Here is a 27498-nt window from a genome sequence, read left to right as displayed (position 1 = left end):
TCAGCCTCCCGAGTAGCTGGGATTACAGGCATGCGCCACCACACCCAGCTAATTTTGTTTTTTGTTTTTTATTTTTTTTTAAATTAGAGACGGGGTTTCTCCATGTTGGTTAAGCTGGTGTGGAACTCCCGACCTCAGGTGATCTGCCCGCCTCGGCCTCCCAAAGTGCTGGGATTACAGGCATGAGCCACTGCCTGCGGCCTTTTCTCAGATATCTGTATAAAATCTTGGGCCAATAGCTGTGATTTGGCTCTGAAAAACTTCCTTTTTTTGGGGAACAGAGTCTTGCTGTGTCGCCCAGGATAGAGTACAATGGCACGATCTTGGCTGACTCCAACCTCCACTTCCCGGGTTCAAGCTATTCTCCTGCCTCCACCTCCTGAGTAGCTGGGACTACAGGCATGTGCCACCACCCAGCTAATTTTTGTATTTTAAGTAGAGACAGGGTTTCACCATGTTAGCCAGGATGGTCTCGATCTCTTGACCTCATGATATGCCCACCTTGGCCTCCCGAAGTTCTGGGATTACAGGCGTGAGCCACCGCACCCAGCCTTCCTCTGAAAAACTTTCTAACGGAACATCTCCCAGAGCCAGTTATACTGAGGGTCCTGAGATCTGCTATGACACGACCATCCTTTCAACTCAGAGACATGACAGTGGCCCACTCATTTGGCCCTCACCACATCCTGCCTTGTATTGCTAGTTTATCTTTTTATTGCCTTTGTTCTCCCCCTACATTCCAAGCTCTCGAGTGGCAGGTTTGAGAAGGACAGCATTGTGGTTAAGAGCATGAACTGTAGACTGAGGTTGTAAATCCTGCCTTCTCCACACCTGTTATGTGACTGTGGGTAATTAGGAAACTGAGTCACGTCTTCCACATCTGTAAGAAGAGGTAATGATTATAACTACAGGACTGCTTTCAAGATAAAATAATTACAAAGTGCTTAGAAGAGCATCTGGTCTATAGCAAGCATTCAATAAATAAATCATTTTTATTACCGCTTTTTGTGTCCCTACAAGTGTCTGGTAGTCTTCTGCTAAGAGTGATGCTTGGTCATATTTCCATTGGATAAAGGGGAAAAACATATGTTCTGGCCATATGTTTATATGTATTTGCCAAAAAACATGATTATTCCAAAATTTGAAGTTTAGAATATTAATTCTTCAACCTTTAGGATTTTAAAACATGTAATTTCCTTAGTGCCTGGGGTTTTCGAAACCAAGACCTTAGGATTTCAAAAGTAAAACTTGGGTGTATGTTTTTCAAAAAACAGATCCTTTCCAGGCACATAAGGTATGTTTCATTTTTCTTGTTTGGGGAATATTCTCATAATGAATCAGGAAGCTGCTCAAACCATGGATAACTTTAATAGTGATCCATAGACCATCAGTTCTATGAGGTGTTCCTTGAGAAAAGTATCCCATTATGAGAAATTCTGTATCCTTATCTTGAAGATTAAAAACAAGTGTCAGCATATTATAGACTCAGAAGAGTTCTGCAGGAAAAACTTGTTTTACATTGTTTTTATCCAGTTGTATGCCAAAGTCATTTGACCGTGAGATCTTTTCTTAGTGGAAGTCAATGCCAGTGACACCCCAGAGAAATAATGAGAAAGGCTTGGGAAAACCACTACATTAATCAATTTCTGAGATTAGGAAGAACTTAGATAACTTACAAATAACTTAAAGAACTTAGTACCTTAAGAGTTTATGTTGTTTAGATTTTAGAAATAGATTTCCATTATCATTTGGTAAAATTTAGTCATCTTCCAGAAAGCTAAAAGTTACCCGAGTCACCTGGGTCCTCAGCTCTCAAACTTGGGTAGGTATCAGAATCACCTGGAAGGTTCATTAAAAACAGATTGCTTCTCCACTCTCCTCCCATCCCCCCGTTCTGATTTAGTAGGTCTGGGTGGGGCCCAGAATTATTTTTGTTTCTAAGTTCCCAGGAGATACTGATGTTTAGAGTCATGAGACCCTGTTTTGTGGAGCACTGACTGTTACTTTCCCAGCTGTTTCTGCCCGCCTTCTGTATGTTAGAGAAAAAAAGAGCATGTGCGTGTGTGTGTATGTATGTGTGTCTGTGTCTGTGGAGAAAGAGATACCTTCAAAGGGTGGCGCTGGGGCAGAATCACGACTTTGGAAGTTCACCAATGTAGGCTGATGCACAAATCTCAGGACTTACATAACAGAGGAAGAAGTGATGCCATTTGTAATAAAACTACGTTGTCTGCCCTTGCCCTGCAGGGCCCAGCCAGTGGTCAGGGGGAGGCAGCCCTCTGGGGCCTACTCACCCTTATCTCCCTTAGGCTTCACACAATTGAGGCAGAGCTGCATACTGCTTGTAGTTTGCTTAGACAATTATTTATTTCCCATAGATGATGCAAAGGTACACCTTTGTTCAGTCCTAAATATTAGGTTTTTGGTGGATTCATGCCTGGGGCAAGGGATGCCTGCATATATTGATTTATTTTTAATTTCTCTGATCATTTTTCATTTATTTCATTGCTAAAGGCATGTCTCGCTCCCATTCTGTCACAGACATCTTTAAGGGGAAAACAGCCCAACCCTGAAAGACTTTAAAGGCAGATAAGGCTTCCCTCTTTATCTGGCCAAGGGAAATTAGCCTGGGCAGGAGTTCCAATGAGCCAGCAGAGCTTCGGCTCTCTCCAGAAGTCAACCACCAGTTCAGCCCAGCTGACCAACATTCCTTTCTCCCAACTGAAAAGTAAACCATCAAATCTCACAGATGATTGGATTGCAGTCTCATTATTGAAAAAGTTGGTCCTGACTCTCCGGGAAGGGCACCAAATAACTAGTCTCAAATGCACCTGGTTTTGATTTCAAGCTGAAGCCCCTGGTCATGTGCTTCCCTCCCTGGCTACTGAATTTCCAGAATTGCTTCTCTTGGGATCACCTAAGAGGCAGGCACCAGAAGGCCCACATTTTACAACCTTGTAAAAAGACCCCCTCCACTTCAAGAATATTTTCAGTGAAACTCCCACACTCACGTGGCTGAAGCGGAAAGGTCAGTTCACACTTGACAAGTTAGTAAAACTTCATAGACTAATGTATGGAGGAGATTCTCCCATCATCTCACACACCCTCCAGGATCTGAAAAACTGTGAACTGACTATTCAGGCTGCCGCTGACGAGGTCCAGTGGGGTTTCTTCTCTCTTAAGAGAAAGGAGTCAGAATCCAAATGACCTGGATAAAGCACAGCCTTATTTTAAGAAATGGGATTCCTTGGCAGAGAATCAGAAACTTTCTCTTGGAAAGGAGAGCATATATAGCAAAAGTTGTTGCCTAATCTTTAAGATGAACAAATAATAAAAATAGTATTTTTTAAATATTCATTTTAACAAGCTGTAATAATTCGACTTTCATCTGTGAATACACTCTCTGTTCTGTGGTCAGTAGGCTTCCTCTATTTTTAGTAAGTTTTCTTATCATTTCAAACATAATTTTTAAGAGGTAGGTAAATGAAAGCTATTGTACTGATTTTCAAGATATGAAGGCCCAGAGGAGAACACTAGCAAGTCAATGCCAGAATGGGAAATAGTCTATGTACGCATTTATCACATAGACTTATATTGCCTGCTTCCTTTACATCCTTCCCTCTGCTCCTCAAGACCTTCCTGTGCCCACTGAATGAAGTCTACCCTCAATGGCCTGGCACTGAAGGCTTCGCACAGTCTGGTGAAACCAAATCTCTCCATGACTCTCCAGCTAAGACTGTTTGCTGAGGGCACCTCCCAGAGCTGTATTGTCCTTTAGCTAGGATGGCAATTTCCTCTCTCAATACCAACTGTCAACGAGTAGCCCCTAGGCTTGTGGAAAGAGCTGGGACAGGAGGCCACATAGGCCTGGCTTCAGATCCCAGTTCTTTCCTCACTCGGGATAAGCCTTTGGGCAAGTCCCTTAACCTCTCTGAGTCTGAGATTAGTCAATTGTGAAATGGGGATGATACCCCCATAGGTTGTTTGTTGCAAAGATAAAATTAAGAATACTTACATAATATGCCTAAAAGTGCTTGGCACTCAGCACATTCTCTGTAGATGGCCACTAGAGCTAATCTTTTCTGCAAACCCTTCCCTAATGACTCCAGTTACTACTGATCTTCTTCTGACAATTGGAAGTTTGTACTATTTACTTTCTGCTATCTTTTTACTTCATTTTATGTACCTCATGTCCCCAAATAGCCTGCAAGTGGCAGAACAGTATCAGCTGTTCTCTCTGTGTCCACTCCCCACTCCACACCATTGGTCACTCAGTGTTAGGCTTATTAGCCTCCTTTCTGTTGGAAACTTAAATTTGCCTTGGGACAGAGAAAGTGCTACACCCTAAGATTCAGGTAATGGGGTTCTCTTCTGCCATGGACCTTGCCTCAAAGCAACATGGGACTCCAGGATCTGCTGCAATGCCAAGAAGTTTACTTATACTTTAGGCATTTCTATTTACTAAAAGCAAGGGCAATTTAAATAATTTTTTATCTCTTATATGGGATTTTCTTTTTTCTGACATTCTCTTCTATCCTTTTTCCTTTTTGGCCTCAGTAATATAACTTCAATTTTGGAATGAAAGTTGGGGGATGAATATAATTTCATCTGCAGAAATGAGCTGCCTGTCTAGCACAGAGGTCATCAAGTTTTAATGTAAAAGTTGAAATAGTAAATCTTTCCAGCTTTCAGGCCATTCTGTCTCTGTCATGATGACTTGACTCTGGCATTGCTGTCCACAAGCAGCCAGGGAAAATACATAAACAAGTGGGTGTAAAACTTTATTAACCACTATGGGCAGGGGGCTGGATTTGGCCTCTGCCTGTGGTCTGCCCAGTTCTGGTCTAGCCTACCAATTCTGAGGACACATTCTGCAATTAGGATTATGTAAGACAAGACTTCACTCTACTTCGACAGTATTTATAGTTCTCCAAAGAATCGAATGAAGTCTGATTTTGTGAGTCACAATGGAAATATTAAGGTGGGTGGTTGTGAAAGAAATCCCAACATTAGAAAATACAGGCATTCTAAAGATTAATGTCTGGGCAAAAGAACACACTGTGTTTTTCTACTAAAAAACACGAAATGAGAAACAAGCATGGTGGGGAAGTGGCCACTACCCAAAGCTTCTTGAGTATGCCCCACATTTACAGTTTGCCTGGGTTTAGAGATACTGCCCTTTTCCAAGAGCCAGAGGCCCCAAATGGAAACTTTACCCTTCCTTTTTGCTGTCTATGAATCAACAGAAAGATTCCTCCTGTGACCCTTGGACTCCTGAGGAGGACAATGCAGCGCTCCAGGCTGTTTTCTCCAGCACGTTCATGGTGGGTGGATGAGATTCCCTCTCCATCCCAGCACAGTGGTGGGCTTGTTCAGGCTTGGCACGATGGGCCAACAGCCCCAACCCGCCTGGACAATAGGAACATTCAACAATCTGTAAGTTGGAGGCTCAACTCATTTGTCTTTTATATAACTACATTCTTTTTTTCCATAAGGGGAATACTTAGCTAGGACTTAAATCTTTCTATAAGTGTATTGTTAGCTAGTTGGCACCAGAAAGTCTAAATTTATGCCCTCTAACAAACCAATTCAACTGAAAACATATTTGTCAAGCAATTACATAATTGGAGAAAAGAGCTGATGTTCTTTTTGCATAGTTCCATCTAATTTTGAATGACACCTCTTCTTGCCCCTGCTGATTTCTGGGCCCATCCCTTCAGAAAGCCCCTGTCCTCCTGTTTCTATTCGTGAATGCATTCCAGCACAAACAGAACCATAAGCCTTGTCTGCCTCTGCATCTTGGCCCCTGCCTTCACAGGCCACACCGGTCCTACTCCTGTTGCCACCCTATATGTACCAGGCCCCTAGATGGCCATGAATCAATCCCCCATTGTCCACTCAAATCAATTCTCACCCTCTGTGGGTGCTTTGTAGGTTATGAGCAAAAAGAGTGCCAAAAGCATTGAGGATCCAACACTTTCTCTGTCTGACAGACTGCCTTAAGCACTGTGGGACATTTATTATCCTTGGCTCCTGCATACCTAGTGCCTATAGCAACGACCCTATTATGGTGATGACCCAAAATACTCCCCTCCTCCCAAATTTCCAGATGTCCCCACCCCAGCTCAGCCACTGTGGGCACAAAGGAGGGATAATGTCTACTTTAACACCCCAAAGAAAGATGCCCTAACATTTTATTTATTTTTTATTTTTTATTTTTTTTGAGACAGAGCCTTGCTCTGTCACCCAGGCTGGAGTATAATGGCACGACCTCTGCTCACTGCAACTTCTGCCTCCTGGGTTCAAGTGATTCTCATGCCTCAGCCTCCTGAGTAGCCAGGATTATAGGTGTGCACCACCACGCCTGATTAATTTTTGTATTTTTAGTAGAGAGGGGGTTTCACCATGTTGGTCAGGCTGGTCTCGAACTTCTGACCTCCAGTGATCCTCCTGCCTTGGCCTCCCAAAGTGCTGGGATTACAGGTGTCAGCCACCGTGCCCAGCTAACATTTTATAACTTTGAATTGCCAAAGTTTGCAATGAGGTCAGCTGCCTTCACCCCATATTTTAACACTTTGGGGAAAGAGGATTTCTGGTCTTCCATGAAAAAAAAAACAACCTAAAGATAAGGTTGGAGAGATGACAATGTAGTGGGAAGACAAGGGGAAAAGGGAACACCTAGATCTAGAACCTGGAAGTATCTCTTAGGGTGTTTTCACTTGTGCTCACCTGGAGCTTCTAATACTTCCGGAGGGCTTGAAACCAACTTTTTCTTGCTGGTGTGAGCTGACTGGGTGTCAATACTAGGGTCACAAATATGAATGATACATACATATAAATGCAGAGAGGATTGGAAAGATTCCTATCAAGCTGAGTAAAAAGAGGAGTATACTGGGTGGGGGAGATGAGAAGAGACTTTGTTTTCTTCTAATACAGGAGGTACCAATTGCTTGAAGTGAATGCAGGCAGCCTGGCTCCAGGACCTATGCTCTTTGCTATGGGATCTCTTCATCTGTCTGCATCCCTGCTGCCCTTATGCCACTGGGATCAGCCAACACAATGGGCAAACCATAAAGCCAGGTGATCTTTGTAGTTCCTCCATTAACTATGATTATCTATGATTATCTTACAGAAAAAAAGGAAATGCCAAAGGGAAAAGCAAACAGGAACAGACATATCCAGTTTCAATACATTCTCTTTAAACAAACCAGGTTTATTTGCAGAATACTGCGTTTCTGTTTTTTATTGCTTGTTTGCTTTTCCTGATGAAAAGTTTCTTACCTAACGAGCTGACCTTTTTTCTGGATAAAATGAACAAAGAAGTTGGCGAACAATGATGCCATGAATCTTATTCTTTGCAGAGTTTCTAAAACAGGATCTAACTTTTGACCCAAACAAGTTGACAAGGTTCCTATAAGCCACAATTTCTCCAGCAGATTTAGAGGCGAAAGTTTAAAGAGAAGATAAAAGGGTAAGGAGTAAAGTTCTAAGGACCACATGAACAACTCTCCGATTGACTCTGACTCTGGGTAGCAGGCCTTTCCTGCTAACAAAGCTAAGATGGAGCCAAAGGTCAGAAAGCTTTGGCAGAGAAAGCTATTTTGCCAATGACACATGCTGACAGAATCAGGGTATGAGCAACGATAGAGGCATTATCTGGAAAAAATCAAGCTTTGGGGCATTACAAGTTTGAGGAATTTAACAGAGTAGTGATTACAGCCCTGGAAAAACCAGATTTTAAGCAGAGTTTTACTTTCAAGAGACATCTTGGAGAAACTGGTCCACTGGATTTCAATACCTTCTTATGGAAGTGGGGATGTCAGATCTTATTAAGAACCAAATATGGAGAATGATGAAAGAAAAGTACTTGTTTATTGACATAGCAAACATCATCCCCACTGTGAAACAAACATTAATCTAAGAGGTCCATACAAACCCTTCTGGCTAAGCATCGACTTAAAACTCAAATCCTATCTAATTTGTTCTGATCTTGCCCACTGACCTTTCTCTGCTGTTAAGGAACAGATGGGTTTGCACCCTGAAGGAACACACTTTCTAGGTTCCTGACCTTCTATAGGAGATACTGAATGAGTTGCCAATTTGAAGATCTGTATTATTTCTTGCTGTAGTTGTGTCCAAAAAAATAAAACAGTAATTTAAAAAATTTAAGAGTCCTGGCCAGGCGCGGTGGCTCACGCCTGTAATTCCAGCACTTTGGGAGGCCAAGGCAGGAGGATCATAAGGTTAGGAGTTCGAGACCAGCCTAACATGGTGAAACCCTATCTCTACTAAAAATACAAAAATTAGCCAGGCATGGTGGTGTGTGCCTGTAATCCTAGCTATTTCGGAGGCTGAGGCAGGAGAATGCAGTGAGCTGAGATTGTGCCACTGCGCTCCAGCCTGGGTGACAGAGTGAGACTTCGTCTCAAAAAATAAAAAATAAAAAAATTTAAGAGTCCAACAGAGACCTATAATTTCAGATGTGCAACAAATATATACCAAAGAGTACATAAGAAACTACAGAAAATATTTATCCATAATGATCAATTAAAAACAGGGAAGAAAATCAAGTAGGAAAGAAAGAATATAAAAACAGAATTGCAACAGCCTGTTCAATCCTTTCCATAAATACTTTAAGATCTGAAAAATGATTTTCCAGGTCAAAAAAATTGCAATGCCATAAAAATCAAGCAATCCTTATGATTCACTTAATTTTAACAAGTTTTTGCTCGTAAGAAAATGTCAGGTTTTTTTTGTTTGTTTTTTTAACATAAGCCTAGATGAAAATCTGGGCTTTATTCACATTTAACTGACTTGGAGCCCCTACCATACATACCTTTGTTGTGCACGAAGTCTCTATGACATTGCCCTCCAGTTTTCACTAGTGGGGATGTTATCTTACGCACATACGCCAAGAGCTTAAACTGTCAGCAAAGTCTAGTTGATCCAATGAATCCAGTGGTCTTTTTTTTTTTTTTTTTTTTTTTTTTGAGACGGAGTCTCGCTCTGACGCCCAGGCTGGAGTGCAGTGGCTGGATCTCAGCTCACTGCAAGCTCCGCCTCCCGGGTTCATGCCATTCTCCTGCCTCAGCCTCCCGAGTAGCTGGGACTACAGGCGCCCGCCACCTCGCCCGGCTAGTTTTTTTGTATTTTTAGTAGAGACGGGGTTTCACCGTGTTAGCCAGGATGGTATCAATCTCCTGACCTCGTGATCCGCCCATCTCGGTCTCCCAAAGTGCTGGGATTACAGGCTTAAGCCACCACGGCCGGCCTTCAGTGATCTTACTAGGATAACCATTTACCTCTTCTTGTGCCATCAAGGAAGTTGGCCACAAAATACTGTTCAGAGGGGGTAAAAAGTCACTTTGCCAAACATGGTTCATATGGTCCCACTTTGGTTAAAAGTATTTTAAAAAGCAGCTGTGTATTTATGGTGTGTGCGTGTGTGCTTGCTTACAGACACACAAACTTTATCCCAGGGTGTGGGGCCGGGAGAGTATGCACATCCACTCTTGACTACCTATACTTATGGGCAGGGCTAGATTTGTTAGATTGTTTTTTAAACAATCAGTGTTAATTTATTTTTGCAATTAAATACAGGTTCTTATCGACACGTTAATTTGTACTGTGTTTTATAATTTACAGAAGGCTCTTGCAGAAACCCTGTTCCCTCCACTCTCTGATGAAGTCAACGCGAGAACGCCCGCACCTCACCTCGGCACTCCACGTCAGGGTCTCCCCAGAAGAGTTCCTGGCACTCACTGCAGGTGCGGCCTCCAAACCCAGGCATGCACTGGCACTGCCCTGTGAACTGTGGCCAGAACACAGACCTTAGTCAAGCAGGCTTCAGGCCAGAAGCCAGTTGTCATCTTTTTTTTCTAGCTGCCAGTTAGAAGTGGGAATGAACTGTTCACCTGAGAAGGTCTCCATTGACTAGGAAAAGGGACTTCCGCTTCGATCGTGGGTGTCGAGAGCCCCATGCCAGCATCTAACTGCTCTTTTGCAACAGGGCTTGGAAAGGTCTGTGGCATATTATTATTTATTTACCTGTTCCCTCACTTTTATCCTCACAGATCAGCCACAATCCTGGGCCACCTTTGACTCGCCTGACTTAGGGAGTATGTCCTCCTTAGTATGTGTCAGGAAACAACAGCACTTTTTACAATGCTGGGTATGGCTAATTGGTTCCTTTCAAGTTGAGAAGCTAAGAGAAAAGTCTGCTTCAGCGGCCAGGTACTGAAGAGAAGAAGAGAAATAGCACACCCTTGTCTATTCTTATGTGAGTCTGCATCTGCAGCTCGGACCCTCTATTGAAATGCTATGGGTGTGTCTGATGGGGAGTCTGTGCACAGTTATGTAGACCCAGCCAAGGGGTACAAATGAGGGCTGAGATCCAGGCCACGCTGTGTTTGCCAAGCCATGTGCCCTGGGGCCTTGCTGTAACTGGGGCAAAGTCACCATAAGCTGACCCCTGGGCTCATAAAGGCATCATCCCCAGCAGCAGTCCCTCACCTCATTGCAAGATGGCCCGAAGGAATGAGCAGCGTTGCAGTTGCATGGGTCACAGCCAGTGCCACTGGCCAGCTGCCAGGTATTAGGTGCACAGCGGTCACAGTTCTGCCCGATCACATTAGGAAGACACAAGCACTGACCAGTGGCTTTGTCGCACTGGCAGTCAGAGCCGTTACAGTGCTCTTGCACGGTGCCCAGGTAATTACAGACACACTCTGAAAAAGAACATCACATTTACTTATTGTCACACTCCCAAATACACAGGCATGCAGACGTTAGCCACATCTAAACGCTAAGATGTTCCCACTTCAGATCCTGACCTTGAAATGCAAAGAAGGAAAGAAATGGAGGTGATTCAAAAAGAAAGCTAAAATTATTGTTGTTTAGAAGTTCTCATGATGTCTTACACAGTTCTGACATTTCCCAGATACACACAATGATACATTTCACCTAAAAGTATGTTCAGAATACACAGATTTGACAAGATGCTGGTGAGTCATTTTAAAATTGAAGGTTTAACTGGAAATAATAAAAAAAAAAATGCCAGTGGGAATTGAGATATCTAATAATTTCAAACTCTTGGCAGGGAACAGCAGTAATAAACGTGTCGGACATAGCAGGTAAAAGCCCTTTAAGCTACTAAGGCTTTAAGGAATCCAGTCCTGCTGGTCGCTAGCATTCCACACATGTTTGTATAAACAAAGCCAGGAGCCTGGGGGCTGTGCAGCTGCAGCAGGAGGAAATGCTAGTTGATCTCTTGATAAGAGAGAAACAAAGAGTTTCAAAAGAGAAATGTTAGAGATGCTACTTCTTTCTCTTCCTTAAGCTGGAAGGCTCTATTCCATCAATGCAACTAGAAAAGGTGGGACCACAGTGGGTATTTAGGATTTCAAAGTCCATCCAACCAGCAAGTTCATGGGCAAAGCATACCATCAATACCCTCTACTGGATGCCATTTATCATGGGGACAGCTACATGGTTTTTCTTTCCTGTTATCTCTCCCAGGCACCAAGTCACATCTTGAGACCTCAGTCCTGCTAGAAAGTGTGGATGTAAAGAAAAAAATAAACATGGCCTGGCGCAATGCCTCACGCCTGTAATCCCAGCACTTTGGAAGGCTGAGGTGGGTAGATCACCTGAGGTCAGGAGTTTGAGTCCAACATGACCAACATGGTGAAACCTTGTCTCTATTAAAAATACAAAAATTAGCTGGGCATGGTGGCAGATGCCTGTAATCCCAGCTACTTGAGAGGCAGAGGTTGTAGTAAGCTGAGATCATGCCGTTGCACTCCAGCCTGGGCGACACAGTGAGACTCTGTCTCAAAAAAAAAAAAAGAAAAAATGGAAAGAAAAGAAAAAGTGAAAGAGAAAAAAATTTGGTCTCATCTTTCCTTAGTTGAAAGTGAAATTTTACCTCTCTGAACAAATGTTTTCCCACGTGAAATAAATACAGGAAGAATAAAATCTACTGATAATAATAATAATAAAAAAAGGTGGGAGTCATTGTAAGGAGCAGGCAGAATAAATGTGCATCTTACTTCGACAGTCCTGCCGGAGGGCGTCACCATAGTATCCAAACCGGCAGAACTGACAGTGTTCCCCTTCGGTGTGGTACAGGCACTTGAGGCACCTCCCGGTCTCCTTGTCACAGGCTTCTGGGTCTGTCGTGTCAATGTTGTTGTGACACTGGCAAGGCTGACATAATCCCCCAACTTCCGATGGATTGCCAAAGAATCCTGAGGCACAGTCGTCACATCTGGAACCTGTCACCCAATAAAACCAAGCACAAGATGTTTAGCTTATTGACCAAAAGCTCCCCAGTGCACCGACACTCATGCCTAGAGACAGCTGACCGTGGCAGTGCTTCATCTCCACTGCGCGATTTACAGAGCCCAGGGTGATCGCATCCGAAGGGGAACGAATAGGCTTGAATTGTGAGGGGAAGGCAGTATTACTTTCAGTGGCAAAGACCACAGTCACTTTTGCGCCAATCTAATATTTTGTAGCCTCTAACAGTGCTGCAGCTGCCTCAGAGGCCACAGCGGGTATGGACAGTTATGAGAAGGGTCCTAGCACATGGGACTTTAGCTTCTGAGCACACAGGGTGGGAGCAAACTAACAAACAATGTGAAGTGTCGCTTCATGTTAAAATCCTAATCCAAGGATTACATTTTTTTAAGAGATGGGGCCTTTCTTTATCACCCAGGCTGGAATGCAGTGACATGATAATAGCTCACTGCAGCCTCGAATTCCTGGGTTCTAGGAATTCTCCCGCCTCAGTTTTCCCAGCAGCTGGGACTACAGGTTTGCAGCACTACACCTGACTAATTTTGTAAATTTTTTTTTTTTTTTTTTGGAGAGATGGTGTCTCGCCATCTTGCCCACGCTGGTCTGTAACTCCTGGGCTCAAGCAATCCACCTGCCTCAGCCTCCCAAAGTGCTGCAACTACAGGCATGAGCCACCACATATGGCCTAATTCAAGAATTACAGAGACTGAAAAGTTACCACTCCTCTGTGAGCAACCTGAAAAATGAGATCTTTAATGATGACCAATTTCCCTAAGAAATGCTGAAAGTATATGCAAAAAACATTTACTGAGCTACGTATAAGCATAAGTAGTATTTGTAACAGTGGCTTCAAGGATGAAATAAAAGGGAGTTTTTTACAACCCAGCTAGAGTCATTGAATCTTGGTAGATAATGTGAGTATCATAACAGTGAAGAATATATTCAGCCATCTGGTGATTCCCTGGATGATATTCTTTTCTTTCTTCTGACCACTATTTGGTCACCTCACAGCTTTGAGATACTTTTGCTAGGAGTTGGATAAAGAAAGGCAGGAGTAAAATGTAAGTTAATCTTTCTAATGTTTAATAACAGAAAAGCATTCCACAGGGTTTCCAGATTTCCACGAGCTTGCTCTCCTGCTTTGTGTTATAAAATTCTTATCAGAGGCTCATGAATTGACTGTACCCTATGTGTCAAATAGGAAAAGAGCATCTCTTCTAACTTTAATTTTAAATTAAAGATTATAAAAGTGGACTTAATTGGTTCACTTTGCATCTTTTTTTCTCATTAACAATGAACTCATAAAGACATCTTTTCCTCCCTCTTTGCTTCCCAAAGTCTGCACACGACTTACCAATGTATCCAGGATCACAAACACAGGCAAGCTGTAAAGTAACAGGATCTTGGTAGCAGCTCCTGGCAAACTGGCGTCCACTGTCGGGACCATCTGGGCAAGGGCAAGGGCGGCAGTGATCTCCTGACCCAATGATGGGGTCGCCATAGTAACCAGCCAAGCACCTGCATCAGTCACAGAAGAGAGCAGGCCATGATCCCACAGTTCTAAGAAACCTGTTCCAAGGAAAGTCTTGAAAACTGTTCTGTTTGGGCACACTCTTCTCCACTCACTTTTTTTTTTTTTTTTTTTTTTTTTTTTTTTTTTTTTTTGAGACAAAGTCTTGCTCTGTCACACAGGCTGGAGTGGCGCTATATCAACTCAATGCAACCTGTTTTCCGGGTTCAAGTGATTCTCCTGCCTCAGCCTCCCAAGTAGCTGGGACTACAGGCACATGCCGCCACACCCAGCTAAATTTTTTTTGTTTTTTAGATGGAATCTCGCTCTGTTGCCAGGCTGGAGTGCAGTGGCACAATCTCAGCACACTGCAACCTCCACCTCCCAGTTCAAGCGATTCTCCTGCCTCAGCCTCCCGAGTAGCTGGGATTACAGGCACCTGCCACCATACCTGGCTAATTTTTGTATTTTTAGTAGAGACAGGGTTTCACCATGTTGGCCAGGCTGATCTTGAACTCCTGATCTCAGGTGATCCACCTGCCTCAGCCTCCCAAAGTGCTGGAATTACAGGGGTGAGCCACCACACCCAGCCTAATTTTTGTATTTTACCATGTTGGTCAAGCTGGTCTCAAACTCCTGACCTCAGGTGATCTGCCCACCTCTCTTTATGTTTTCATGTGGAAGATTTACTATGGGAACCATGGTTCTCAAACTTTAGCTTCAATCAGAATCACCTGAAACAGATGACTGGGCTCCTCCCACCGACTTTCTGATTCAGTAGGTCCCCATGATACTGATGCTGCTGATCCAGGGATCCTACTTGCAGGACCACTGCGTTTGAGTGACACCTATGGCCTCACCTGGCCCCTCACTCACTGTTCCCCAGAGGATGAGCCACCTCTCCCCATGTGCACTTGATTGTTCCATCAGCTGTCTGCCTGTCCTGACCATTCAGTTCTGCTCCCTCCTTGTGTTACGGGGTCTGTCCTCCTAGGGGTGGCTTATACCTGTCGGCCTCTGCCTATGCCTGGGAGGGGTGATGTGTTGGCAAGCCCACGGTGGCCACAGGTCTAAAGCCATGTCCTACAACCCAGCTTTTCCCAGTACTGGAGCTGAGGGGGTGACAGGGGTGCTGTCCAGCTGTGTAGCCCCTGTGTTTGTCTCTCAGGTGGTTCCAAACTCAGGCAGGGATGGGGCATGTTACTTATTAGTTCCCACATCCAACACATCAATCCTACTCTTTAAAGATAACAAATACATGGAGGTCAAAGGATCCTCAAAGTTTATACAACTAGTTAAATAATGAGCTAGAAGTTGAACTCGGTGTCCTTTTAGCAATACATTCTTTTACTATGTTAGCCTGCTTGTCAAGATGAATGGTAATTAGGTTACTTTTTAATTTCCTTCAACATAACATCTTGAAGGAACTTTGGAGACAATCTAATCCAACCTAGCTATTCTACTTATGAAAAGCTGGATATTCCGGCCAGGTGCGGTGGCTCACCCCTGTAAAATGGCTCATCCCAGCACTTTGGGAGGCTGAGGTGGGTGGATCACCTGAGATTGGGAGTTCGAGACCAGCCTGGCCAACATGGTGAAACCCCATCTCTCTTAAAAATACAAAAAATTAGCCAGGCATAGTGGCACATGCCTGTAATCCCAGCTACTCGGGAGGCTGAGGCAGGAGAATCGCTTGAACCCAGGAGATGGAGGTTGCAGTGAGCTGAAATTGCACCATTGCACTCCAGCCTGAGTGACAGAATGAGATTCCATCTTAAAACAAACAACAACAACAAAAAGCCTGTAGTCCCAGCTACTTGTGAGGCTGAGGCAGAAGAATTGCTTGAACCTGGGAGGCGGAGGTTGTGGTGAGTCAACATTGTGCCATTGAACTCCAGCCTGGGCAACAAGAGTGAAACTCTGTCTCAAAAAAAAATGTTTTAAAGCTGGATATCCTAATTCACCCAAGGTTAGAAAGCAAGTTAGAAGCAGAATTGGGCCAGGAACTGAGGTCCAAGGATTTCCAATTCAATTTGTTTCTCAAGTCTTTTGGAGGCAATCCAAATACATCATGATAGAAATTGTTCATTTCTTGCCTCCCCTTGGGAACAATCTAAGTGTAGAGTTTCTTTATAAATTCACAGGATTGAAACTGTGGTTATCTTGGAATGAGAAAAAAGAATGATGAGAAACTGGCTCAAAGTAGATAGTAAAATTCCAAATACTTAAAATCAAGTGTTTGCCACCCAAACCTAAAATTAAAAATCTTCCTTCTCCCACACCCTTTCTCATTCTCAAAACCCTTTACAAATAAAATCCAAAGCTGGTCACAGATCAACTATGCCATTCTGACATGATGTTTGTTCAAATGCATTCCACAGTGTGAATGCTGATTGTGAATCAGCATTGTGGCAGCCCCCTTTGCTGTTTACCTCTGTTACCCCTCCTCTCTCTGCTCCCGGTTAATCTGGTTTTCTCCTGTCTTTCTCTCGTATTCTCCAGCTCTCTTTGAAAACACAATAATGGAAAACAGGGCAGAAAAGAAAAAGATGACCCCAGTATATTAATTTCCTCCTTTCACTCTTGTATAACTGTGTCCTTGCTATCTTTTTACAACACAATTTTAAGGTTGGAAGGGATAATTTTTATTCTTGAATACCGTTCTAGCATTGAGCCGAGAGCCACATGTTTGCCTCCATGAACATCTTCATGCCAAAAGTTAATCACATACTCAGTGTTTCACTAACAATTTCTCTTTCATGAGTAACTTCACCACTGACTGAAGCACTTGCTGCAGTGTTTCACGAGTAACTTTTAAAAACAAATATCTTCTATAGGGCGAATGGATGTTGGAAGAGAGAAAATTTATCACAGTGAAAAGGTGCGGACTATTACCCCCAAAAAGCCATTTCTAACAGTACTGTCTGCATTTCTTAATTAGTAATGATAAGTATAAGTCAGCAGGTAATTTTTTCTTATGGACTATTTTTTATCTATTGAGCTATCCTATTAATGTTATGGAGGCATATTCTCTCTCCTTTTCTTACTATATATCTAGCACATCCATAATGATTATTCAACTGACATTTGCTAACTGGAGAACAGATCTACTTAGGCATGTTTTATAGAGTCTCCCGGAAACTGTGGTTGCATAAAGTGTTCTGAAAAACAAAGCTATTTAAAATGACTAATCCCATTTGGATTAGTTTCTCCTTTCGCCTAAATTAGGCAGGAGCATTTCACAACTCTCATCCTCGGTCAGAATCTGCTGAGACAGACAGAATTTCTATACAGCCCTATGGTAAGCTCTAGGGTGACTCTCCAAGAGGACAGATTCGTGTCAGTTTTGTTCTCTGCGGTATCTCCAGCACCAGAACGGTGCCTGGCACATAGAGGATGTAAACTCAATACATACTAGGTAAATAAACAAGATCCTAAAAAATAATGAGGTGGTTAGAAATGAATGAGTGAGCTGAAACCTGGTGGAGATGAATTCTGTGGCTGGTCTAAGATGCTGTCTGCTCAGCCAGAGATCATTGCATTCTCCTTACTTTCAGCGTCTGCATACCTCTCACAGTTATGACCCATGGTGTAGTCCTGGCAGTTCAAGCACTCCCCCGTCACTGGGTCGCAGTCATCGGCATGGCCATTGCACTGGCAGGGCTGGCAACTTGGAAATCCCCAGTGCCCAGGTAAGCACCGATCACACTGCCGAGCATACACTCCCTGGAAACAGTGGCACTGGCCAGTGACAGGATTGCAGAAGGCATTGACAGATCCTTGCAGATGGCACTCACAAGCTAAAGAAACAGGCAAACAAGGAACTGCCTTGAGAAACTCATTCAATGGAAACATGCCCCTTTTATAAGCACCCTGTTCCCAATTCAGAATGCTCATGGGTTGGTGTGATCAACTTCAGGAGGGAGGCATCGGCTCTGCAGCCATGGAACCCTGCCACAATGGCTGAGTTAGTCTGAATGAATGCATAACAATGCTTTTGAGGAACCTACGTTTGCATCCACTGGGGCCAAAGCCAAAAGTTCCAGGTGCACATCTGTTGCAGGTTCTTCCAACCACGTTGGGCCGGCACTGGCACTGGCCTCCGTTGGGATCACACACAGAACTCAATGAACCCTGAGGGTCGCATTCACACGCTGTGGGTAAAGAGAGGTCAGAACCCATGAAATGGAGCAGCATATCAACAGGCTCTCCCTGATCCTTTCTCCTTTACTACTTTGGTTTATTCAGAGTTCTGGTTTAAAACAGTATCATCCCTATGATGAGCGGAAGGGAAGAAAAGGGAGGCAGAGTTGGCAGACCAAAGCAGTTTTTCTAGGCAGGAGGTCATTAACGTTTTCTCCCCTTGCCTTCAAAGCTCAAATATCACAGGACATTAGACCAAAGCCCAGTGACCTTCAGAGGATGGTCTGACCTTTCAAAGAGAAAAACACGCATTTCAGTCATTTGATGCTTCTCTGATTCCATTCCCCACTCACTACCCTGCTTATGGAAATGCTTTATCCTCATGGACTTTTCCCCTGATCACCTGTTATTTGCATATTTCTTGAATATCGATTCCATCTTCAGTGGTGCTCTATCGCTAAAATATTACTTTAAAAGATAAAGATACACAGTAACTAAGATACTATTTCCCTTGTGCTGCCTAACACAGGGCTACGGGGCGGGCACTCCACTGCACTTCGTGTGCCAGGTATACTCAGAGCCAGAAACAGCAGCTGCTGCAGCTGCCAAGCAATACCTACCCAGGCCTGTCTGGTGTAACAGGGCAGAAATGCTAAAGATGATGTTTCTGCAAACATCTGTCATCGGCGTTTTCACAACGCTTCTGCTGTTCTCTAGACATCGGTATCTCTGAAAGGTTTCCCAGGCACTGTTGGTGACCACCCCATCTCCTGAACCTCCCACGGTGAAGATGTCCAGTGATTTACAGTATGGCATGAGAACAAGCTGTGAAGAAATGAGAACAGCCAAACATCCTTACAGTGGTGCCCCATGGCGTGGGTTTAAGCAAGCAAACGTGGAAAAAACCCAAATGCTTCTTTGACCCTTGAACAGAAATCATTAGACTCATTAAATAAAGCATAAACCTCCCTATTCCTAAGTACTCTTGGCAGGACATTTTAGATATATTTTACACAGCTTGATGGCTTTTGAAATGCTATTTTTATTTTAGAGATGGGGTCTTGCTTTGTTGCCCAGGCTGGTCTTGAACTCCTGGCCTCAAACGATCCTCCTGTCTCAGCATCACAAAGTGTTGGGATTACAGGTGTGAGTCACTAGGCCCAGTGAAATACTATTTTTTTTAAAGACATTTTATATTTTTAGAAGGAATAAATCGTTTCCACGGGGTGGAGTATAAGCAAAGTGACCTCAGAGGCAAGAAAGAATGATTCTGCTTAAGCGCTGGCCTCAGCATTACGCCTCAACACAACACCCTGGGAGCAGCTGGGCACTTTCCGCCCAGGCTTTCCTGCATATGCCAGAAGCGATCTCACACTTACAGAATCGATCAGCGTGTAGGGGCTCTCCACGTCGCTATCAGAGGAAGTGTATTGAGGCAGCTCCAACCTCACTGTGTAGTTCGTTCCCTTCTCAAAGCACACCGGCCGAGGAAGGACGACATATCTGCCCCCGAACAAAAAAGAAAGACAACAACGAAAGGCAACCTTCATGCATCCAAAAAATAAAAATTAAGAACAAAGCTCTGCATCAATAATTCCAAAGGAAAAAAGTCAGCAGTCAACGTCTGGCTCTGAAATGGTGACTTGAAAACTCACAAAATATTAGAAAAATACTAATTTGCATATGAAGTCTGTTGAGCTGCCAAACCACTGTCACACTGACCTTGAGCCTGGTGATAATGACACCACCTGGTTGTCATCATCAGGGATGGTATTACCACATCGGCTGCTGGGTGGAATCTTTCCAGGTCGCTGCACTGTGATGACAGCTTTTTCCCAGTGGTCGGGTAGCTAGAATAAGAAACAAACAATGAAAAGATGGTTAGTCCACCACTGCCTGTTTATAAAAAGACCTCTCCAAATCAATCAATTGCCAAGTTGAAATGGAAAACAAACAGTTGCTTTTCCCTTTCCTCTTTACTACTACGTCTGCTACTCCCCTGGTTCCAGCCTAAATCCCTTCTACCCTGGATGCTGAAACACCTCTCAACTGTTCTCTGCCTCTTCCAATGTCCCTTTCAGTCCACTTTAAAGCATCTCAGATAATGACAATCCCCTGCTTGAAATGCTTCAATAGCTTCCTGTGAATATTATAGTCCAAATTCCTTTACTAATCCAAGTATTTTTGCCAACAGCATCTCCAACCATATCTCTCATCAAGCTATGTGGAATGATTCTCAATAAAAACAAAACCCTCCCTTCTCTTTTCCACTCACACTATTTCTTACTTTTGTGCCAGCTTTCCACAATTCCATTCACACTTTAAGGCCTCGCTCTGATTCTCTAGGAAAACATTTTGGTAGCCCTGGCTTGGGCTGGCTGGTGCATGCCCATCTTCTAGGACCATGCATCTCTCTGCTGTTGCACCGTCACCTTCAGTCTTTCATTACAATTCGGGGCTTCAGTCTGTCACTGGACAGCCAGGCTGTGAGGGAAGGAGAGGATCTCATACATCCTCATCACCACCTCAGTCCTCAGCAAGGTTGAGTGCCTCACAAAAGATCACTATGTTTGAGAAACTGGATTCAAGAAAATGGTACATTTTGGCTGGGTGTGGTAGCTCACGCCTGTAATCCCAGCACTTTGGGAGGCTGAGGCAGGCGAATCACCTGAGGTCAGGAGTTCGAGATCAGCCTGGCCAACATGGCGAAACCCCATCTCTATTAAAAATACAAAAATTAGCCGGGCATGGTGGCACATGCCTGTAATCCCAGCTACTCAGGAGGCTGAGGCGGAGAATTGCTTGAACCTGGGAGGCGGAGATTGCAGTGAGCTGAGATTGCACCACTGCACTCCAGGCTGGGCAACACAGTGAGACTTAATAATAATAATAATAATAATAATAATAAAAAAGAAAGAAAGAAAGAAAGAAAGAAAGAAAAGAAAGAGAGAGAGAGAGAGAGAGAGAGAGAGAGAGAAAGAAAGAAAGAAAGAAAGAAAGAAAGAAAGAAAGAAAGAAAGAAAGAAAGGAAGGAAGGAAGGAAGGAAAGAAAGAAAGAAAGAAGTACATTTTAACTTCCATGGAGGAGGTGAGACTGTCAGAATCTCACCTGTTCTGATGCAACCTCCATATTTCACAACTATATATAATACCCATTAGAAGTACTATTTTTCTACTGATTTCTCCCCTCCCTCCTCCACCAGTCCACTGAGTGATTTCTTTACCTGTGGCTCATAGCGAATTAGGATGTCATACTCCATGGAATATGGTATGTCGTCAATGAAAAACTCCAAATAAGCCCCTTCAGGCACTCGGACGAAGCCGGCTCCAGTCCAGGAGGGAATCCGGTCCTGGATGTACTGCCGCTCCACTATGCTAACCCCCTGAGGACATGGCAAAAAATGGTTATTCTTTATTTGAAATGGAATTCAATAACTTTCAATAGTCAAAGAAACCCAAAGTCACCCAAAGATTCAAAAACGGTTGCTACCTTATGTCTATTTTTTATAGTCAAATCTCCCCTAATAGATTGTAAAAAGTTTTTGATATCCAAACAGGAAACTGGTTCCTTTTTAGTTTTGTGGTTGGAGTAGTCTTGGGACACTGGAGATGGCACTCAAAGGCTTGGGATATACCTTATTTGATACGACCAGGAGAATAAGCATAAAGGAAAAAAGAGAACATCACACCTGCCGTTATAAGCAGGTCTAGGAATCATAAGGTGTTTCCCAGATTCTTCACAAGGTTAGTCCAATATCTAGTGAATTTCTGTCTCTCATATTGGCATTAGTTTTAGGCTCCATTTTCAAGTAAAGAAAGTTGATATGATAATGAATGTTCACAACTGATAAGTTAATTCTGATTAACTGTTTACAGGGTTATTTTTTAAATACCTGTTGTTGGTCATATCCAAAAATGGCTGTGATCAACTCTTTCATTCCCTGTATGTATCCATGTGTGGCCTTACCCAGCAAGAGGTACAAACTATGTTATCCTTTCCATGAATCTGGGCTGTCCTTGTGACTTGTGACCAACAGAACATGAGGAACTTTCTAGGACTTCTGAGTCCAAGCTTTAAGAGACCTGACAGCTTGTTTCCTCTTTTTGGAAGCCAGAAGCCATCTAAGAAATCTCACTATCGCCAGGCATGGTGGCTCACGCCTGTAATCCCAGCACTTTGGGAGGCCAAAGCGGGCAGATCACCTGAGGTCGGGAGTTCGAGACCAGCCTGACCAACATGGTGAAACCCTGTCTCTACTAAAAATACAAAATTAGCCGGGCGTGGTGGTGCATGCCTGTAATCCCAGCTACTCGGGAAGCTGAGGCAGGAGAATCGCTTGAACCCAGGAGGTGGAGGTTGTAGTGAGCCAAGATGGCGCCACTGCACTCCAGCCTGGGCAACAAGAGCAAAACTCCATCTCAAAAGAAAGAAAGAAAGAAAGGTCGTATGGAGAGAAATGCCCAGCCAGCCTCCAGCTGTTTCAGCCCACCCCAACTCATGAACCAGGCATACATTTAAAGTCATTAAATTTGGGGATGAATAGATGAAACAATATCCTTGCCTCAGTATTTACCATGTTAGGTTGATAACTTTGGAGCATAAGTAGGGAGAAGAAAAGTTTCTTGGAAAGACAAATTTCTTCAACCAACCAAAAGCCTTTTCAGTGAATGCTCCAAAGCCAATTTGTGAGTTATAGATTTACTTAGCTTTAAATATGACTGTTCTCACGAAGGCATGGTCCTGATCCTTATTTTGTGCTCGCGACAAAGAAAGCTATAAAAATCTTGACTGGGCCTTGTTAATCAACCTGTAATCCCAGCACTGGGGAGGCCGAGGATGGGAGGCGGATCCAGAGGTCAGGAGGGTGAGACCATGCTGGCTAACAGTGAAACCCGTCTCTACTAAAAAAAAATACAAAACTAGCGAGGCCGAGGTGGTAGCCTGTAGTCCCCCAGCTACTTTCGGGAGGCTGAGAGGCGGGGAGAATGGCGTGAACCCAGGAAGTAGGAGCTTGCAGTGAGCTGAGATCCGGCCACTGCACTCCAGCCTGGGCGACAGAGCCAGACTCCGTCTCCAAAAAAAAAAAAAAAAAAAAAAACTATAAAAATGCTTCTGAAATGGACTCTTTACAAAGCATGTGTGTTCCACTACACCCCAAAACACTGCTTTACCGACCTGCCACGCACTCCCCTACTCACGGGCCCCAGATATTTAAGTTGGCTTCCTCTGCTTCATAGAGGTAGTGATCCAGGGTGGCAAAGTAGTAACCAGGTTCCACTTCATTGCACTGACGTCCAATCATGTGAGGCCGACATGAGCACTGGCCTGACTCTGCAGAGCAACTGGAAGGGAGGAGGAGCCAGGTCAACTGAGTTCATGGTCACCCGAGTCAACCCACCAGAAGCAGCCCTACAGCTGCCATTACTCAGTACACCGGGCCAAATACATAGCATGTTCTTGTTTTCTTCAGAAAATACATATGTGGAAAAAAATAGTGCCTATGGATTAATCCCAAACTCCAAAAGCATGGCCGAGAACCTGGTCTTCTCTGTTTTACCTCCCTTGCCCTCTCTTGACTGACACTCCATCCACATCACATGGAGGTTTTCGACATCCCAAACTTTCTTGCTTTGGCATCTTAAATTTTTTGCTTATTTCCTGAGATTTAGGCTCAAATATCCAGCTCCCTGAAGAACATCTCCAGCTTGGCTGTCCCAGAGGCATCCTGAACCAATGGATCTAAAACAGAAGCCCTCAGTCCCTCCCATGGTCTCTATCAGGGTGAAGGTGCTACCACCTGCTGAGTCAACCAAGTCAGAAATTAGAAGTTCTCCAGATTCTTTCTTCACCCTCCATTAGGAATCAAATTCTGTGATTTTTACTTCTGCATCTCGTGTCTCTCTTCCCCCTTTCCATTGGCTATGCTATGCTAAATATAAGAAATGCAGCTGGGCGCGGTTGCTCATGCCTGTAATCTCAGCACTTTGGGAGGCCAAGGCAGGCGGATCACTTGAGGTCAGGAGTTCAAGACCAGCCTCACCAACATGGAGAAACCCCGTCTCTACTAAAAATACAAAATTAGCCAGGCATGGTGGCACATGCCTGTAATCCCGGCTACTCGGGAGGCTGAGGCAGGAGAATCGCTTGAACCGGGAGGTGGAGGTTGAGGCGAGCTGAGTTCACCCCATTGCACTCCAGCCTGGGCAACTAGAGTGAAACTTCTGTTCTCAGCTTATGTCCTTTTTATTAGTATCATAATTTTGTATACAAAATAAAACTCAAATTACATGTATCCATTTTTACTTCACTTAAAGATGAGCTGTGGTTTGGAATTGTTACTTTAACCCCTTCTCAAGATTCTTTTTTTCCCATCCCAAAGTTTCAAATAAGGTACCTAAGGCAAGTTGCAACTCACAGGAAGACTTTGCACTCACAGGCTTATTAAAAATGTCCCAAGGCTGGGTGTGCAGTGGCTCACGTCTGTAATCCCACACTTTGGGAGGCCAAGGCGGGTGGATCACCTGAGGTCAGGAGTTTGAGACCAGCCTGGCCAACATGGTGAAACCCCGTCTCTACTTAAAATACAAAAAATTAGCCAGGTGTGGGGGCACACACCTGTAATCTCAGCTACTTGGGAGGCTGAGACAAAAGAATCACTTGAACTCGGGAGGTGGGAGTTGCAGTGAGCCGAGATCATGCCATTGCACTCCAGACAGAGCAAGACTTCATCTCAAAATAAATAAATATATAAAATAAAATCCTAAACAGCCCTGCCACAGCATAGCTGAAGTCCTCTTTCTGTGTATCATATTGTTATACTACAGGAATAGGAATTATTTTTTTGTTTGTTTGTTTTTGCTTTTGAGACGGAGTCTCGCTCTGTCGCCCAGGCTGGAGTACAGTGAAGGATCTCGGTTCACTGCAACCTCCACCTCTTGGGTTCAAGCTATTCTCCCACCTCAGCCTCCAGAGTAGCTGGGACTATAGGCGCCCGCCACTACACCCGGCTAATTTTTGTATTTTTAGTAGAGACTGGGTTTTACCATATTGGCCAGGCCGGTCTCGATTTCCTGACCTCGTGATCTGCCCGCCTCAGCTTCCCAAAGTGTTGGGATTACAGGCGTGAGCCACTGAGCCCAGCCAGGAATAGGAATTCTTAACGTCCCATAGCCAATTCCCAGGAGAGGAAAGCTTGTTCCAATTAGGACCTAGCCCTCTTTTGGCACAGTCCATGAACAAAAGCTATTTTAAGAAACTCAGGCATCAGACATTACATCATATGGACAAAAGAAAATTATTTCCTCCCCAAATGTTTACTGAGAGAACAAATATCCAAAACGTGAACCACCAAAGAAGAAAACAACTAGACCTTCATGCGCAACCATTAGAGAACGAGCAAATGAAGGTGAGGACAAAGGCACCAGCAGTCTCCCAGTGTTGCCTCTATCTGCAGCACAATTCTAAACAAGGAATGGCTCCATGAGAGCCAATCATGTGAAAGGAATTCCCTTAACAGCGGCCCTGCCAATCACAAGTCTCTGTCCACAGGCTTGAATTGTCATCACAGATAGGCATGGCTCCAATTTCAAGACTGGCTCCTTCAGTGAACTCATTCTCGTGGCTTTGCTATGCAGATGGCCCTCACCCTCCAGCTCTCAGGATCCAGCAGCTGGCTGTGCTCTGCTTCTCTATTCTCAGTCATCCATGGGACATTTTCATGGACTGGCCAGCTGTCATCTCTAATTCATCTCGTCCCAAAAAGATCACCACCTCCCACACTGACTTCTTATCTTCAGCTCTGCTGTTTCTGCCACTAGATTTAAAATTCTTCTCATGGTATAGAGACATCACCTTCTCTTACCTTTATCCCAATATTCAAGTTTTACTTCAAAATGTTTCTCAACTTAGCAGCTTCCTCTCACTGTCATTGCCACTGCCTCCATCCAGGATGGCATCACCCCATACCTGTTACTCTAACAGTCTCCTAAACTGACCTCTCAAACTCTTCTTCTTCTGCTTAGTCCATCCTGTCTACCATGGGCTAACCGATCTTCCCACAGCACTGCTTGCATTATTTCACAAAAACCCACAATTGTTTCTTATGATATCAAGTTATGATGCCCTCTGCCTGGCTTTCTGCAGCCTCCATAACCCATCCTCTGAAAACGGCTTCTCTTTCTGGTGCCGACTCTTTGCTTTCCAATGAGCCACACTCCTCATACTCTTCAGCAAATATTTACTGAGCAAATATTGGCCCTAGCAGCCTTGCTTCCCAGTGCAGGTACCCTCACATTTTAGTCCATTGTGAACTTTGTTCTGAATGAATCCTTATTCCTCAGTAAGTCTATTATTTCTGGCTAAATGATATACAGAAAGAGAAATAGAAAAAAAAAAAAAAAAAAGTCCCTGTCCTAAAGAACTTACAGTCTAATTGGGGATAAACAATAAAGAAATTAACCAATGCAACAAATCAAAATGCAGTAAGGACCTATGCATTGATAGAGTTACAAGCAAAGCACTATGGGAGAAGAAGGTATGATTCATCTGATTGAGGAGACTGAGGGAGGCATCATGAAAGAGGTGTCCTTAAAGCCTGGAGAGGACTTGACAGGGAGAGAGAGGACAGGAATAACAAGAGCAAAGAGGGTGATGGGGGAATGTGAGCAGAGATGGTCACAGGCCAGATCTCGACCTTGCTACAGTCATTCCCATCTCTGTGCCTTTACCCATCTTTTCCCTCCCAGCTAGGAGGCCCTCCCCTGCTTACCATTTGCACCTTTCAAATCTCAGCTTTCAAAACTCAAGCTCAAATCCTAGCTTCTTCACTGTGATACCAATGATTTATTCCATGTAATTACTGTCTCCTGTGTTCAAGTAAAAATCACATCTGATAGAAATGGTACAGTTTAAAGTTTTATGTATTCTCTACAAATTTCTCTGTAAACTAGAGATTCAATTCATTAAATCAGTAAGGGACAATAAGGACATAAAATAAGTAAGGCCCTGTGTGAGGCAGAATAATGGACCCCAAAGATGTCCACATCCTCATCCCTGTTATCTGTGGGATGGTACCTCACATGGCAAAAGGGACTTTGCAGATGTGATTAAGGGAAGGATCTTGAGATGGAGAGACTATTGGATGATCTGGGTGGGCCCAATCTAATCAGATAAATTCTTAAAAGTTGGAGAGGCAGGCACAGAAGTAACTGGGTCAGAGAGCTGTGCCATGAGAAGGATTTGACCTAGTGGTGGCTTTGAAGATGGAGAGAGGGGACCATGAGTCGAGGAATGTGGGTAGCTCTAGAGGCCAAGAATAGCCCTTAGATGACAGCCAGCAAAAGAAGGGGAACCTGAGCCTATGACTGCAAGGAGCAGAATGCTGCCAACAACCCAAATGAGCTGGAAACAGATTCTCCTTTAGAGCCTTCAGAAAACATTGCAGCCCTACCAACATGGAGATTTTGGTCCACTGAGACTGTATTTGACACATAGAACTGGAAAATAATAAACATATTGTTTTAAACAACCAAATTGTGGTCATTTG

General features: G+C 43.8%; 1 protein-coding gene and 1 long non-coding RNA gene across 2 annotated transcripts in view; one reads left to right on the top strand and one right to left on the bottom strand.

Annotated features, from left to right (window-relative positions):
* LAMB1 (laminin subunit beta 1) overlaps nucleotides 1-27498 on the bottom strand; it is an 85612-nt gene that overhangs the window by 18111 nt on the left and 40003 nt on the right. The window contains 11 exon segments of the mRNA XM_031665250.1: nucleotides 9715-9811; nucleotides 10513-10727; nucleotides 12051-12275; nucleotides 13655-13818; nucleotides 17379-17610; nucleotides 17821-17964; nucleotides 18574-18778; nucleotides 19333-19456; nucleotides 19676-19803; nucleotides 21178-21336; nucleotides 23149-23296. Coding sequence (XP_031521110.1) covers nucleotides 9715-9811; nucleotides 10513-10727; nucleotides 12051-12275; nucleotides 13655-13818; nucleotides 17379-17610; nucleotides 17821-17964; nucleotides 18574-18778; nucleotides 19333-19456; nucleotides 19676-19803; nucleotides 21178-21336; nucleotides 23149-23296 — 1841 coding nt within the window.
* On the top strand, nucleotides 391-10635 carry LOC116274493. The gene is made up of 2 exons (XR_004183178.1): nucleotides 391-7471; nucleotides 9646-10635. It is a non-coding gene; the product is annotated as an uncharacterized LOC116274493 (long non-coding RNA).

Source organism: Papio anubis, chromosome 4, assembly GCF_008728515.1.
Source record: "Papio anubis isolate 15944 chromosome 4, Panubis1.0, whole genome shotgun sequence".
Lineage (NCBI taxonomy): Eukaryota > Metazoa > Chordata > Mammalia > Primates > Cercopithecidae > Papio > Papio anubis.
Note: the sequence above shows the minus strand (reverse complement) of the source record. Positions and strands in the feature narration are given on the sequence as shown.